This window comes from Grampus griseus, assembly GCF_964374135.1.
Source record: "Grampus griseus genome assembly, chromosome: 1".
In the NCBI taxonomy this organism is placed as follows: domain Eukaryota; kingdom Metazoa; phylum Chordata; class Mammalia; order Artiodactyla; family Delphinidae; genus Grampus; species Grampus griseus.
In genome coordinates, this window is record NC_139017.1 from 143,160,396 (window position 1) to 143,177,963 (window position 17,568).

General features: G+C 43.6%; 1 protein-coding gene across 2 annotated transcripts in view; it reads left to right on the forward strand.

The window, feature by feature from the left end:
- Positions 1-17,568, forward strand: part of AGBL4 (AGBL carboxypeptidase 4) — a gene marked incomplete at both ends in the record, with an annotated part of 1,409,253 nt that overhangs the window by 1,039,790 nt on the left and 351,895 nt on the right. For both annotated transcript variants that reach the window (XM_082661428.1, XM_082661429.1), the window contains one exon: positions 15,768-15,807. In XM_082661428.1, coding sequence (XP_082517554.1) covers positions 15,768-15,807 — 40 coding nt within the window. The remainder of the gene's footprint in view (positions 1-15,767; positions 15,808-17,568) is intronic.

A 17,568-nucleotide genomic window follows, 5' to 3' on the forward strand; every position in this document is an offset into this window, starting at 1 on the left:
AAGTACAAATTTCTGATTATAAAATAAATAAGTCATGGGGATCTAATGTACAGCATGGTGACTAGAGTCATTAATTTTGTGTTGCATGTTTGAAAGTTGCTAAGAGAGTAGATCTTAAAAGTTCTCATCACAAGAAAAAGATATTACTTTGTATGGTGACAGATGGCAACCAGACTTAATTGTGGTGATCATTTCACAGTATATACAAATATTGAATCATTGTTGTACACCTCAAACTAATATAATGGGGCTTCCCTGGCGGCGCAGTGGTTGAGAGTCCGCCTGCCGATGCAAGGGACGCGGGTTCGTGCCCCGGTCCGGGGAGATCCCACATGCCGCGGAGCGGCTGGGCCCGTGAGCCATGGCCGCTGAGCCTGCGCGTCCGGAGCCTGTGCTCCGCAATGGGAGAGGCCACAACAGTGAGAGGCCCGCATACCGCAAAAAAAAAAAAAAAAACTAATATAATGTTATATGTCAGTTATACCTCAATGAAAAAAGAAAAAAAGCAAAAGACAGGGAGGCAAGAGGTAAAGCATGGTGTCCTGCAGACTAAAGGTGATCAGCATGGAGCCTGGACTGTGAAGGGCGTGGCAGCAAGCATGGAGGCTAGAGGCTGGCAGGGCAGAATGGTGTGTTAGGTAGTTTAGACATTATTATTTTATCAATGGAGAATTTTAAAGAGAATAGCACATTTGCATTTTTGAAACTTCACTCTGATTGCAGGGTAGAGAATGGGTTGAGGGAAGTGCAACTAGAAGCATGGAGACCAACTCATAACTGGAATCGTGGATAAATTCCTTTACGTTTCTGGCCCTCAGTTTCTTCAGCTACAAAAGGGAATTATGAAACAAACCTCATAATATTGTGGGGCTTAAGTGAGCCAATGTAAACAAAACGCCTGGCCCAGGTAAGTGCTCCTCTGTGCCCACTTCCCATTCTGTCCCAGGGCTTAACTCAGAGCTATGTATACAATATGTGCTAAGCCATGTGCATCTGTGGCTGACTGAGTGACTGCTCTTCTCTGAACACAGCAAAATGAGGGTAATGGTACTTTTAGTTAGGGAGTAGATGGCTACTGAACACGTGAATCCTAACCTAAAACAAATTTTTCCCTCAAGTTCTTGCTGTAAATACAGATAAAGCTTCGCTAGCTCACCTGCCACTCACCTCCTGCTGTGCCGCCCGGTTCCTAACAGGCCACTGCCCGGTACCCCTGCTCTAGGGCAGTCGTGGGGAAAACACCACCTCTTGTACTATGGCCCAGTCAGTGCCCTTGATCTCCTGCAGAGCTCCTCCTGTTCAGTGAGAAGTGACATGGTCCTTCCTTAGAACGGGATTAAAGGAGGAGGGGAACTCAGAGCATCCTTAAATCCTTGTGAGCCTATACTAACACTATCTAGATGTGCATTTCCTAGTTTTAGTGGGCTCTATCTTTAACTGGAAACTTTAAAAATGGCCTTGTTATTTAGGGGAAGCATTTCCTTTGGTGTCAAATCGGGTCCCCGAGTGGGTATTTCCAGTGCCACCAAAGATGGTGAACCGAGAACAAGAGAGGTGGCTCTCCCCTGAGAGTTTAAAATGCAAATAGAACTAAAACCTTAATGCCAGATATATAATGTGAAAAGTCAACTCTCACTATAGGAAACACAATGAACGAACAAGCTAATGAAAAAGAATTCAAACCTACTGAATCATCTTTTAAAAAAAAGACAACGCTTAGATACCATATGATAACTATTACATTAAAAAATATATTTTAAAGGTTATAATCCCCCATGTTGGCAAGGCTACAGTAAAATCTTTATCTCAGGAACTTCTTATGGGAGTGTAAATTGGAATGATCCTACTGGAAAGTAATGTGGCAGTATGTATCAAGAGTACTAAAAAGGTACATGCTTTCTGACCCAGTAATTCCACTCTTGGGTATTCATCCCAGAGAGGTAATCTAATCCAAATGAAGGAAAAAATTGTATGCAGGAAGATGTTTACCGTAATGTCATTTATAATAACAAAATAATAACAGCCTAAATGTTCTATGTTTAAGTAAACCATGCCCTTTCACTAAATGAAACATTATGAAGTCATTAAAATAGTTTTACAATGACTGTGTAATACTATTGGAAAACTTCTTATGATATAATGTAACCTAAAAATAACAGAATACAGAAAGTAGCAAAATCGTATTTATGCCATGACTACATCTTTGTTCTTCATGTATAATTATTACCCATGCATTACAAGTACAGATATTTAGACAAGAACTAGAAAACAGCATGAAAAAAATGAAAATGGCTGTTGTGATCTTGAGTTTTTGTGTGTATTTTTCTCCTTTTTGGATATCATCAATATTCTTATTTAATACTACTATATACTATGGAGAGAGTGTTTTTAAACATGGGTTTCATAGTCAGAAGCTTGGTTTAAATCTTAGTGCCATCACTTAACGGCTATGTGACTTCAAGCAATTTACTTAACTTCTTTGAATGTCAGCTTCCTCATCTCTAAAATGGAGGTTAAATACCTATGTTTATGAGAGTGTTATGAGGATAAAACGAGTAAACATAAATAAAGCATCTGTTACACAGTAGATGTACAATTAAGTTGTTAACATCTTAATTAACTCTTTTCTAGAAAGGATTTATCAGTTTACAAAGATATATGCACACACATAAACACACACACATATATATATATATAAAGTTGGAATAAATTTTAAAATAGGTTAGGAAATTTAGTCAAGGGAAAATAAGGGCAGTTCTATAAATGTTAACTCCCCCCACTTTTCCAATTCCTATCTACTAAAAGTGTAATGAGAATATTCCGGCTGCATTGTTCAGAAATCAGACATGAATGATGCTTGTTTTTCAAAAGCAAAAGGAAAGAAAAAAAGGCAGAAAGAGATATCTCTCCCACCCTACTCTACTCCTGAACACACACACACACATACACATACACATCCCTCTCTCAGACTTCAAGGTGTGTCCCTGGAGTTCCAAGAAAATCACATTTTGGTGTTTTTTTGTAGTGAACACATTTGCCTTCCCCACGTAACAAAAGGTATCATTTTACTTTTAATTATGGATTGTTATTATGTATTGCTTTTATTTGGCAAAGATGTTTGTTTCAGGAAAATTAATTTAGCCAGTTCCATTTTGCAAGCAATAATACCTTCTGTCCCAGGCTTACAAAGAACAATTAGATCTGGATTCTTTCCCCACAATCAAGCTGGCGATTTCTTATGGAAAGTCGTGGTCCGTCAGCGTGGAATGGAGCTTCCATGAGAGCTAGTCAAGTGCGGAAAATAGACTGTTATGGCCAGGCACTTCTACTTCCTGTGGTATATATAACTCTGACATTGTGCAGAGGCATTACTCTGGATGGGCAGGAACACATTAATGTTGCCTCACTTTCAGTGCCACAGTTTTATCCTGAATATCATGATATTTTTCTCAAGAACTCCAGTTTCATGCAATTCAGCAAACATGACTGAAGGCCTTCTCTGTGCCAAGTACAGTGGTATGAGCTGGAGATACCAATCTGAATCACACAGCATCCTTGTCCGCAAGAGCTCTCACGGCAGGGTGACTCACAGATGATCGCAACCCACAGTGATAATGTCTGTGGCCAAGGGTAGCACGAAGTGCTGAGGGGCCTGGAGGAGGCACCTAACCCAGCCTAGGAGAGCAGAGGCTTCCAGAAGGTGATGATGTAATAGAGAAGTCATATATAGAGACAGAGAGGAGGAAAGGCTTTCCAAGCAGTCTCGGGATTAAAAATAAAAGTCTTAGCAGTCTAAGTGCCATTTACCCCCAGATTATATGACAAGCACAAGGCTAACTGCTTTACGAGTAGGTGGGTTGCTAAAAACCCATTTAAAAGTATTTTACTGACTTGCCCATGATCACTTAGTATGTGGTAGAGACATGATCAGAGAAGGTAAATTATTGGCTCGTACAGCGAGAAAGTGGCAAAGCTGGGGCCAAAATACAAGTGTTTCTGGTTCATTATTTCACTCAGTCCTTACCACGTTTCTGTGCAGGCCTGTGTGAACAACTTTGCACACTTGCTGAATCCGAAGGAGAATGGGAGCAAAAAAACCTTTATTGAACACTTACTTGAGTGTGATATGATCCTTTGTGAAGACAGAGCCTCCGAGCTCTTCCACCTAAGTAGGGAAGAGTGACCTTGATACTCAAAAAATCCATAACTTTAATGTTTTATGGAATCTTTTCTCTTTAAAAGAGACGTGGATTTTATATTATATTCCATAATACAGTAATGTTTGTTATAATATAAAAACTCTGAGTGGAATTATATTCTGGTTTAAAAACTATTCTTATCCCTACATTAGAAATGTGGAAATGGGGGCTTCCCTGATGGCGCAGTGGTTAAGAACCCGCCTGCCAATGCAGGGGACAGGGGTTCAATCCCTGCTCCAGGAAGATCCCACATGCCGCAGAGCAGCTAAGCCCATGAGCCACAACTACTGAGTCTGCACTCTAGAGCCTGCAGACCACAACTGCTGAGCCCATGTGCTGCAACTACTGAAGCTGGCGTGCCTAGAGCCCGTGCTCCACATCAAGAGAAGCCACCACCGCAATGAGAAGCCCGCGCGTGGCAACAAAGAGTAGCCCCCGCTCGCTGCAACTAGAGAAAACCTGCATGCAGCAACGAAGACCCAATGCAGCCAAAAGTAAATAAATTTAAAAAAAAAAAAAAGAAATGTGGAAATGAGAGAGAGTTTAAACAATTCATCCAAGGGCTATAAACTTGTGAGTATACAGGCTAGGATTTGTGCTCATGTCTGTCCTTTGCTCTTATCCATGGCACAGACCTGGGGCCTCTTATTCTGGTCCTGGTGGTCATTTCACCTATCTCTGTGCTCCATAAGCCTTATTCAAAAGCAGAATGGGACTCAGGTCTGCTGGTATGTCACTGCATGACCTGGCCAAATCCTATCAACCACTAGGCCTCAAGATACCCTTTCTAAGGACCCTAAGAAGATATTTCCCTCAGACCTCAAGTTAGGAACAGTGGAGATTCTGTAATTCAACTGTTTTATTTGGGGTTTTTGTTTTTTCCTTAGGACACTGGGTATATTGTAACCGAGTTTTCCTCTGTGCCTAAGTTGTTGAAAAGCTGAGAGCCAAATTTGTACCCTACTTCTAGCAAATGAGAAGAGTATCTCAGAATATGAATTCTGAGTTATGACCTTGTACCTAGCATCTAATTTCTCCTTATTTTTCTTTTTCTCCATGTCTTTAATTACATGTGCCTTAATTTTATTGCATTCTTTTAAGCATCTTCAAATTTTTTTAGAATTAGTGTTATATATTGAATAACCAAATATGTAAAGAAACGAACAGAAAATAGTGTTTCAAGGAGATAACCTGATAGTCTTAAGAACCAGATGTCAAACATGAACAGACTCATTAGCTCCTAGAGACAGAGGACAGCAGGGCCTATGGCCAACCCAGATTCCTGTGCTATTCTTTGTAAAGTTGGCTTCACTTTCTCAGTGAGAAGTAAATTGGTTCTTGTCCTTTAGGGGCCATTTCAATTACCACCTCTTGAAGGAAGTCCTCTTGGTAACTCCTCAGTTAAAACCAGTTGAATCAAATAGAAATAATGGTATTAAAACTCAAAACAAATTCTTAACTAAGTTCCTTCCCTGCCTCCATACCCTTACCCCACTCTCTTGCTTTCCTCAACAGTTTTTTGTTCTCTGAGCATCTGTGCTCTTTTAGGCATGGATGGGATATAAACATCCCTTTTTTTCCGCTCTGTTGAAGGAGGCACATAAGCAAATAGTGCAGAACACTGTGGCAGGTGACTGAGCAGCTCCCTTCCCCTCTGTGGGCTCGGTTTGCTTTTCGTTGAAATAAAGAAGTTGGGCCAAATGACCTGCAAAACCCCTTGCTCTGACATTCCAGGAGGCTATGTCGTGGGATAGCCTCACTCATGCTGGGTCGTGGTGATCTTGAGGATGAAGGGTAATCGCAGCTTTGAAGTATAAACTGAAGACCTAAAAGGCATATCTTTTTTTTTTTTTTTTGCGGTACACGGGCCTCTCACTGCTGTGGCCTCTCCCGTTGCGGAGCACAGGCTCCAGACACGCAGGCTCAGCGGCCATGGCTCAGCGGCCATGGCTCAGCCGCTCCATGGCGTGTGGGATCTTCCCGGACCGGGGCACAAACCCGTATCCCCTGCATCGGCAGGCGGACTCTCAACCACTGTGCCACCAGGGAAGCCCTAAAAGGCATATCTTTTAAACTCTAAAATTTGATTTCACAAAAGAAAAGTTGTGACTTAAAACATATAAAAAAGGAGAATTTATAACCATATAACTTTGTCTGAGCGTAACCCAAAATATCACATCTGTAACAAACTTCCTGTGGTCCTATCTGGGATCAGGTACAGAAGAATACCCAATATAGAAAATATTCATCTGTCACCTTGGAGGAGAAGGTGGGGGGAGGAGATGGAGAGAGGGGAGGTACAGGTGGGAAGAAAAAAGAGACTCATATGTAAATACATAACTGTAATGTGAGACACGATTAAATCAATGCTCAGAGGCTTTGGGGCCCATGGGTGTACTGGGTAGGCATCTGTCAGCCGTGCATGCATCCTCTCCAGCCTGGAGCTTCACCGTCACTTTAGATGCCACGTCTGTTCTTGCAGGTTCCCACATGGCCTCATATTGCTGGAGCAGAGGGTGGGGAAGAAGCAGTCTGTCCTGGCATGGACTCTTCTGACTCATGACTGGAACAACCTTCCTCTCACTGTTTCCTCCAGAGCTGGGCAGGGTGAAGTCTTCCAGCACAAGCCCCCGTCTGAGTCTCTGGGGTTTTAGGATGGCACGTGTGTCATTTCTCTCCAGCAGGAGTAAGGGTTTCAGCTGTTTATCCAGCCCTCTTCAAAAACCTGATCTAGCCTTCCACATTTAATTTTTTAATACATATTTAGACAGAGTCCACTCTGCCAGGAAAACTAAACTGTCCTTTCTGCCATGGAGCTTAGCATATAATGAGAATGACATTAATCAAATATAAATACAGATAAATATAGAATTTCAAATTGTGAACGCTATGAAGGAAAAATACAAAACATCACGCTTAAGTCATAGCCCCTCCCACTCCCCTGTGAAACCTGGGGATCACCAAGAACGTTTCTCATAACTCAATACTCTCACAGCTACCTGGGCACAGGCATCAGAGGCCAACAGTATGGGTTTGAATCTAGGTTCTTCCATTAGCAGCTGTGACCTTGAGCACGTAACCTAACCTCTTGAACTTCAGCTTCTTCATTTGTAAAAGCGGGTAACAATGCTGGCCTCAGAAGGTTGTGAGGGTTGGCACAGAGTAAGTGCTCAGCAAATGCAGCTGCTACAGCCTCTGCTGCCATTAATCCTGCTTCCAAAATGTCTCTGCAGTTTCATATGCTCCTCTCCATTGCCACTGGCCCTGCTTTTGTGCAGACTGCCAGAGGTGAACCCAAATGCTCCGTTCAGCTGCCCTGGGGATGAAAGCCACTTGGGTGCCTGGCTTTTCCAATAACAGGAAACTAACAGGAGCAGAAGCTACTCGGTAAAGTACATTGATGCAATCTCGCTTGTGCAGCCCTAGCTTTTGTCTGCTGCCCCACTCTGCTTCCCACTGAATTTAACCCCTAGTCATGAGATTCTAGTTCAGCCTTGAGTGATGTTCACTCTCTCCCCGAGTAAAAGGCTAATGCATTTTTTTATTATCCTGATGGGAGTAGGTGCCCAAGAGGGCGGCTAAGCCTCAGCCATTGGTCAGGTTCCCCTGGAAGGTGGTGGAGTTGGTGGATGCGTAGGGGAGGCGTCCAGGCATCAGCCATTGGCCCGGGTGGGGCTTGAGGAATACGTTGAACCCTGGTCATGTACCTTTCCCCATGTTTTTCTTTGGAGCACTTACCGTAACTGAAATTAATTCATGCTGTGTGATGATTTGCTTACTATGTCTTCTCCACTCCACTACTAGCTAACTCTTTGAAAACAGGGCTGTGTCTTTCTCGTTCTCCTCAGCAATATGCCTGGAACAGAGCAGATGCTTCATGGTTATTTGTTGGATTAATGAGTGAACAAGTGAAGAGGCAGAGAGTGAAGTTCCAGGGCTATCTGCAGAAGCCGTGCTGCACATCACTTGTTCGGCATATGAGGAGAAGTAGAAAGAGGGCCATGTCAAAGGCAGAAGGCAGGGTCAGGGACAGGTAAGGTGATGGCATACAGAATGCTCAGGTAAACAGAAGACCGGCGTCCCACTTCAGTGGGGTGTGGGCATGAACTCAGTGCTTGAGACAGCGTTTTTCAGACTTTCATAATCCCTGCTCCCTTTCCTCACAGAGGCGACTGGCTTTCCCCACACCTTCCTCATGCCACATCTTCTACATGTGACACTGACCAAGGTGATTAGACCCACCTTTATTATCTGAAGTTTGGTTCCGAAAATAATAGGTAACTTTTTGTTTGTTCTCCAAACATGAGGTTATGTGAAAATATAAAAACTGCTTTTTCAAATAACACATAGAATTTGTGGATATTTCTCATCCCTTGTTGACAATGGGGATCATTAAATTATTCTAAGAAAGGATCAAATTTAATTTTAGAGTGATCAGTCCTGCAGCCAGTAAGCAGGCTAGACTGGAGTAAGAACGATCAGAAGTAGTGAGTTTAGGGAGAGGTCAGCACCACATAAGATGTTTTCTAGGGAGCAGGCTCTGCTTGGGGTAGGGCAGGGAGGGAGCCTGAGATCCCTAGATGCCTAGAAAATGACTATGGCTGGGTGAGGGGTAGGGGGTGGGAACTGAACAGGAAGGGGGTTGCAGGGAAAAGAGGGTCTGAGCCATGAAGCCAAATGTGTGCCTATGCCCCTGTGACCTCCCTTTCTAGAGGGTGTGGATCCCCAGGTCCTCCCCATTATGGCTGGCTTCTGGAGTGACAGGAAAATGCACAGGGATTACTGGTCCTCTTATTTAAATTATCTCCAGTCTATGACATGAAAGACTGATTTTTCCCCTAATAGCTATCCTGCACGAAACAGAAAAAAGCAAAACAGAACACATAATCAGTGACTGTTCTTTTCTACCACATAGAACCTCACACATCAAACCAGTCCCTGAGCTCCTGGAACACCACGTCCCTTTCTCATTCCGAGAAGTAATTGCAATGCAGTTCGTGATGAAAATGAAAAGTCCGTTTTTAACAGTAGCTTCATAATTACTCATCCAGATGAAGATGGCCAAATTCTCAGTGGTCTAATCCCTATGTCACCAAGACAGAATCAGAGAGGGTTTTGAGAAAAATTATGGTGTGTGTCTTTTGAGAGAGAAGGGGATAAAACTAAAGACCTTTTCTGATGATCGATTCAGCAGGAACTTCTCTTGTTACCATCTTGGTAACCAGTGATCGGCAAATCTTTGTTATCATCTGTTGGTCAGGCACTGGGCTAGTCCCTGAGAGGAGTGAAGTAATAATGGCACAGCCCTTGCCCTCAGGGAGATCACACAGCCAGTGGAGAGGATGGAGGAGTAGATAGGACAGGGAGATGCAGTGTGATGCTGCTCTGATAGGGAAGGTCAGAGGGCTAAGGGCAAGATCCAGTCCAGCCTTGGCAAGTCAAGAAAGCCTTTACAGAAGAGGTGGCATGAGAGTGGAGAGCTGAATAACAAGTAGGAATTAGCCAGGTAAATCTGGTTGGGTTGTTGTTCTAAGAGGGAACAACACGTGCAAAGACCTTGAGGTGAGAGCACAGCAAAATTTGGGGAACTGGAAGTGGCTCATCATGGTTGGAGCTCAGAGTCTGAAGGAACAGGAGAAAAGAGGCAGGAGCTGGGTCACAGAAGTCCTCCAACAGCAGCTAAATGGTTAAACTTTATTCTGTAGGAGCCCTGGTGAGTTTTAAGATGTGATTCTAGAAAGTTCACTCCAGCTGCAGCAGCAATTTGCAAGACACGAAGCAGGGAGACCAGTTAAGGTGCTGTTGTAAAAGGCTAGGTACCAGATGGTGAGAAGCCCAAAGTCTCAGCCTGAGGTGGGGCACAGCTGGAGAGGCACTCAGAAATCCTAGCTTCCGACCAGTGTGCTTCCCATTCTACCTATTGACACCTCCCACCCACCCCCCCAACCCCCTCACCTGTGAATGATTCTTCTTCTTTCTCTCAGCTTCTCTTTCCTGTTAGGCCCCTGGAGGTTGGTCTACACTCTTTTTACGAATGGGATACCTAATTGCCAACTAGCTTAAGTAACATGCCTAGGATAACAACAGCTCAAAGATGGTAGAGTCAGGATTCATACGTTTGTCTGTCTGATTTTGATTTTGGAGCTCTTTCCACAAAATACTTTGTGTAACTGCAGGGAGAAGGACTTCAAACATGAAGAAAAGAGTATCTTGCAGGTTGGATATTGCCTGGAAGAGTCTCCCTAGATTCAGAGGACTTTGTTTACATCTCTAGGCTGCAGTAGCTGGGCTTTTCAAACTGCCTCCTGTGACAAAATAACCAAGTAGTTCTCTCTTGATGTCTTACTAACACCACCTTCCCTGAAAAAGGACTAGAAACAAAATCATAGCAACAAGAGTTGTCACATAACAATAAATGTATGTGACTTACATTCTTATACTTTAAAGACTCAGCCTGAGACCAAAAAAAAAAAAAAAATAACATAATGCTGTACAAGATTAAAGCATGCTTCATTTGTTATATATAAATATGACCTTGTTAAATAAACACAAGCAAGAAAGATGACAAAAAAAAAAAAAAAAAAAAAACACCAAAACAATGCTAACTGTGCTTCTCTTTCAGTGGTGGGATTTCATTTATTTTTACTTTCTGTATTTTCTGGAAATTTGGAAAATGACAAAAATAAGCATGTGTTACTTTCATTACAAAAATTTTAAAGATAGATTCTTTAATGTTGGACAACAATAGTTTTCATTGAGAATAATTGAAATCACAAAAGATCCAAAATTCCTAGATGAGGTTTCTAACCGACCCACCTTTCAGTACTTTTACCCTTGGAGCTGTCAACTGTGACCAGAGGTGAAGTGGCATTGTATTAACAAAATAGCTTCCACTGATGAACAGAGGAATATGGATGACTCTTGGAACAAGGATGCTGATAGACAGTTCCTTAAGCATCCACTACAGATGCTCCTGCCATCCTTGGTTGGCATCAAATTCAGAGATTACTCCTATTGACCTTGGAACCTCCAGCCCCCATGATCTTTATGGAGTCATGACTCTGCATCAACCACACATTGGTTAAACACAGAAATGGGTTTCCTCTGAGTGTTTATGAGGCCCCACTCTTACCAGGGAAAGCTGGATGCAGAGTCACACACAGCCAGGAGTCCACACATTACCTCCTAACTGACCCAACCCTGGCATACCCACACTCCGCCAGGAATCCATGGAATGCCATACAGGCACTCTTGGACACATTGCCCTCTGTGTAGGTTTAGAATTCCTTTATCTGAGGAGAAATGTTCCCCCACTCCTCAACACACACACACACGCACACACACACACACACACACACGGTACCACTACCACACGTGTGAAGGGCCTGCCTTCCTGAGACTGTAGCTTATGGTTAACTAATGGTTCAGCTGCTCAGCCCTCAGCCAGCAGGCCCTGTCAGCCTACCAAACCTGCTGCCTAGCTAGCTACCTTCATTTCCTCCAACTAACATTGCATAGTCTACCATCCAGGCAGTTAGGTAATATATCATCTCCATGTAAAAGGCCCTTATGTCTCTCAGTTGGTAACTAATTTAAATAATCTGGTAATTCTTTATGTCCACCATGCTCCCTTCTTATATAACTAGTTTTCTATTATTGGTCAAATTCCACAAATCATGTGCCGTATTGTAATAAATGCCAAACAGTTTCCGCTGGTGATCCTAAATGATTATACCAGGCACACCGTTTAGGAATGAAAATTTTCTCTTTCGTTTATTCCTTTTATTTCTTAAGGACTTTGAGTGAATTATTTGGATATTTTAGTATCTTAGGTTCAAACTGTTGTGATTCTTTTTTTTTTAACATCTTTATTGGAGTATAATTGCTTTACAATGGTGTGTTAGTTTCTGCTGTATAATAAAGTGCATCAACTATACGTATACATATAGTCCCATATCCCCTCCCTCTTGCATCTCCCTCCCACCCTCACTACTGCACAGTGATTCTTGAATGTCCACTTTTGTTTTTATTTGCATATAGAACATGCAGATTTTGTAATCCTATCTTAAGAGCTACAGGTTAAAACACTAGTCTACACTTATCTGCTTGGGCCACTAGGTGGTGTACACATATGTCTGTGAACTGTAGGTTGAAGGGATTTGTCACCAAGTTAGATTTAATTCATCACCACAGGAGTGGTACAGACAGTAGGAGCTGTAGGAGTCCAGGAGAGAGCTCTGGTACCAATAATTCTATGAAAAGGGGCAAGGCAGGTTTTATAAACCAAGGGTCACATGGTCTATAATAATAACAAAACATCAATACAAAGTGTCTGGTGATCCTATGGGTGGGAGTAAAGGAAGGAAGGTCTCCAGAGGAGGTGGATAGATAATATTGCTGCTGAGATGGCAGGAGCAAAATCATAAAGGCAGGAATCCCCAAAGCCGTGGCAGGGGGGAAGTCCTGTAGAGGAAGGGGCATGCTTACTCTCCATGCTGATGAATTCCTACCTAACAGGGTTGTTGCAGAGGGAATAATGGAATAGTTGAATCATTTGAGCTAGATGGCATCAAGCATTCCTTTCAGCCTTTGTGCTGGGCAATGGCAATATAGAGAGGAAATGGCATAGTCTTATCCTCAAGTAAAGATCACATGAGAGAAACAGAGAAGGAAACAGATAATTAAGACAGAGCATGATACAAAAGTTAGGTTTTACAAGATGCATTGTAAGAACAAAGTGTGAAATATTCTGTTCTGAGGAAAGGAGAGAAGGGGGTTAGGTCTGGGAGCTGAGGTGCAGAGCAGACCTCATGGACGTCTTGAGATGTGAGGAGGGAGCTCCATGAAGATCTCAGGAGATTAGTTAGAGAGAACAGCGTGAGCAAAGGCATGGGGATTTGAAAGGATAATGTGCATTCCAGGAATGGTTCAGCTGAGTTTAGCGATGTTTACTGAGGGCTATTGTGTGCCATGGACTGAATAATAGATGTTCCAGGCCCTGAAGATGCCCCTCAGCTAGTGAGGAAGACACACAAGCACTGAAAATGCTGTGTGAGAGGTTAGCTTAAAATTTGTTCTCTTTTAAATTCTCAGCTCTGTCATTTAGCCCCCAGGGTCCTGGCTACAGGCGTGCTCAGAGAACTCTACACCGGAAGGGGAGCCCACAAGCACAGTGTCTGGCTGTATTTGACTCAGAGTCACTGACAGTATTTCGGTCTCACTCACTCATTTTAGAGGTATGAAGTTCAAGGCCGGAGACATAACAGTAAGTTATCCAAAACCACAGAGAGGAGCTAGGACACAAGGCCAGGTCTGTCCGTGTTCCTGTCAGGTTTTCTTCCCTTTTTTCTCTACTGGACCCCGGACACAGAATCACCATTTAGAGATAGATCTTAATGAGGAAATAGACACTTTTCAGATAAATGGACCTGCTTCACCGACGGCGATTGCCACAAAACCAAGCTTATGGAAAAATAGGACAGATTGTCTTCCTTCCTCATGTATGAGGGAAGGGCCTAGCCTCACAGGCTGGCCTTGGCAAAGGCAGCGTGAGCCAGTTGTCCCACTAGCCTGGTTCTGTGATTGGGAGAGCAGGCAGTCTGGCTCCAGCAGTCCTTCTAGCTTGCATATGTGGGTGTGTGTTTCATTTCAGCACGAGGATGTGTGCTCACAGTGGAGGTCAGTGACATCTTGGAGTTGCACTGTTGCTTGAAAATGTCAACTGGAATGAATTATGAGCTGGCAGTAAAACAGGGATGCGTGATTAAGACGGCTATGAAAGGCTACAGACCTGCTTTTAGGACCCTGAAAAATCATTAGAGAGAGAGATAGAGAGATAGAGAGAGAGAGATAGATAGAGATAGAGAGATCTTAAAGAGGTTTTGACTGGGACAGATCAAATTTAAATGGAAGAGGAGGGGACCACAAGGGCCAGGAGATTTGAGACCAGGTCTTATAAGGAAAAGGTGAAGGAACTGGGAATATTTAACCAGGAGGGAAGATGACACAGATCTTCTTCAGACCTCCAAGCCTGTCATGGGCTGAAGCAGCTAGAAACAGGGATGATTTCATAAGGAAGCAGCTTTTAACCCTGCTCAAAGTAGAGCTATTTAGGGACACGGGTTCGATGGCTTGTCGGGGAACTAAAATCCCACATGCCGTGTGGCATGGCCAAAAAAAACAGAAAAAAAATTTTTAACTGACAAAACGTGAGTTCCCTGTCAGGCAAAAGGATAAAACAGAATCAGTTCATACAACTGGTGGGGACATTGCTGAGGGGATTCCTATACTGGTGGCAGGTCAGACTCAATGACCTTTGAGCTCTGGTACCAATAATTCTATGAAAAGGGGCAAGGCAGGTTTTATAAAGCTAGGGTCACATGGTCTATAATAATAACAAAACATCAATACAAAAATAGCTCTTTTTATTAAGCACCTATTAAGTACCAGGCATCACGCTAAGTGATTTATTGTGCATGATCGTATATTGGACTCTCAAGCCAAGGTTAGAACTGACTGAATTCTAATCCTGGCTCTCTCATTCAGTGAAGATGTGGTCTTTGGCAGATAATTTCTCCTGTCTGAACCCCATGTCCCTCTGTTGTACATTACCAACCCTGTAGGATTGCCAAGAGTGAAGTTTGGTAGGACCCCTTTTTAAGGAAAAAAACCTACACATTAATGGAAATGGCTATTAATAGAAAATCAAGTGTAGGAAAGAGACAGAGGTTGACTGAGGTTTGAGGAATCCTGACTTGTCTTTAAGAGAGTTGCTTACCACGGCCCCATCCTCAGCCTACAATACCCTCTTCTCCACCTTCAGGTTCTCACGACATCCATTTCAGGACTAGGCTTCTCCATAAGTATGGTGTGACAGGGGGCGAGCCAACTGAGATATTGATCACCTCAGCCCTTGGGGCCAAGGCTAGTTGCCTCCAAACTTCATCTATGTGGGCTAGTGTACCTGACAAATATTATTTTCTTTGAATGTTGTATGGTACAGAGAGATGAGGATTCAGTTAGAAAAGTAATGGTTTGTTCATCAGTAATTGAAACTGTCATAGCATTGTTGAGCAGATATAATACATAAACCAGCCCCCAGGAGTATCTTGGTTAGAAAGGAGTATCAGGAGGGTGACAGTGACTTAAGGACCCAAGGCAAAGAGGGTTGCCAGGATATCAGACACTTAACCAGGACAGCCAGTGTGACCAAAGAGAAATCTGAGGCTGCCTGGTACAGAGGAGGAGCCATGGCTGGGAGTCTGGAAAGGGACTTTCTTTGTGGCTATAGGTAAGCCACATTCCTCTCAGGACTTCATTTTCCCGAAGTATAAGATAGGTCTGACTGGAAGGTCTCTAAGGCCCTTTCGGCTCTGACCAGAAAGGCTATGCATTCCCCCTTGTCTCTAGGGTGCAAGGCCTCCCTGCAGGACTGTGAGACCACGTCCTCCGCAATACAGCCTGCTGTGCGTGTCTGAACATCCCCTTTGCACGTTCACCCTGACCTGCTAAGCAACGAGTTTGGCTCTGGCTTGAATCAGCGCTCTCACAATGTGTTTTCTTTTGCAGCAACAGCGGCACCTAGACCTCCTGACGATAACCAGCCCTGGTGAGTAGGTGTGGCCATTCTGCTTGAGCTTTTCCCTTATTTCCCAGAGTGATGCCTGGTTGTCTATCCAAATGCAATTCCTGCCCTCCTCCTTTGGCTTCCTGAATGAACAGCAGAGTTCTTGTGTCATGAATGATCCTTCTCCCCCATCCTCTACCCCACAGGCGGTTTCTTTTCTCTTCCCCAGCTCTGTGCCGCCTTGTCTTGACTCTGCAGATGGCAGGGTTGGTACTATGATGTTGCTGCCTATTCCAGGGCCAGGTTCTCCCCAGATCACTCAGTGGGTCCAGGTGTCAAGGAAGTGCCCTGGTCTCCTGAGAAATAAGCTTGAAGATCATGGGGAATGGGGAAACTGCTTGGTAGATGGCATGGAATGAAGGGAGGACAGTTAATGAGGAAAGGCCCGTCTGGGGAAGTGACCAGGTTTGGTCTCCTGTGACTCTTGTCACTCACCTTTAGGAAGGACAAGTCCCACAACAAAGCTATGGCCCTGGGATTTAAAGCTCCTTTCCTTCCCCTCGGTCTGGCATATAGCCCAGAGAAAAGTTGAGCAGTTTAGTTTTACCAGAAGGTATTTTATTTCAGTTTGGGAACTTGAGGCAAAACTGGCCAACAAGAGATGCTGTTCTCTCTTGGAATCCAAGGAGATGATGGTGCCAGCAGTGAGCATTCAAGAGTGGGTGTGGTGGTCCATCTTCATTCATTGGTGATGTTCTAAATATTTAATGGCCCCGGTGGCCCTCTACTGTGCTGGGCATTGACACTTTGTTTACCGGACTGTGGGGAGATGGCATCCTGAGGGAGGGACTGGTGTGGGGGGGTGGTCACATGGCAGGGTTGGGGAGCTCTAGGAGTGGCTAATTACCAATAAATATGGAGGTATTTCAGTATTTTAGTAACCAATATAGCTGTACCACGTCATCCTGCCTACCACCCAGCCTGTTGCTGTGTCCAGGGCCAATTGGCTCACAAGGAGATTGAGAAATTGTCCTCTGCAGGCACTATCTTAGCCCAAAGGCTGGTTATCTGTCTATGTAACTGGGATATAAGACAATGACTGCAAATGGAATTTGCATCCACCCAGTTCAGGTGGCCTTACTACATTTCCACCTGATAGATCTCTTTGAACTTGGGACTTCCGAAGAACAAAGATGAACTGGTTTGAAAACGTTCAGTCTAACCCATAGAATGAACTGTGTTTAACAAGTATCTAATTAACATATATAGAAATTCCAAATCATGGGCTAATAATATTAGAATGGCTCAGTTGTGTGACCTACCAATCCCTTCCCACTAAGGTGTTGGTAAGTGATTATCTTTGGCCCGTCCGTCCGGTTAGTTGCTTTCCTTCATGATTGTTTTCCGTTCTGCTCCACAAATGCTGACCCAGATTGCCTGCTTTCACATCCCAGTCTCATCTGGTCACACCCTGATATGATGCCGACATGTGAATTGGAGAGGTTTCTTGATCCGTCTTCAGTTGCTTCAGAAGGAGACTTTTAGACTCTGTTAACTGCATTTCTTTTGCACCAGCTCTTTCCGTTCCTAATTGCTACTGCACAAATTCAAGCAGAATAGTTGTGACTCTCAGTGCACTCTTTTTGGGCAAACTGTTAAGCACTGCCAGAGTTTGGAATGGTTTATAATTTTCCCTACTCTTAGATGAGAAAAGACTATTTTCTGGGTCAAAGCTTCTCAAAAGTCATGTTGCGTCACACGAGTATACAGTACTGCAAGTAGGCTACATTTGTGTGATATTGT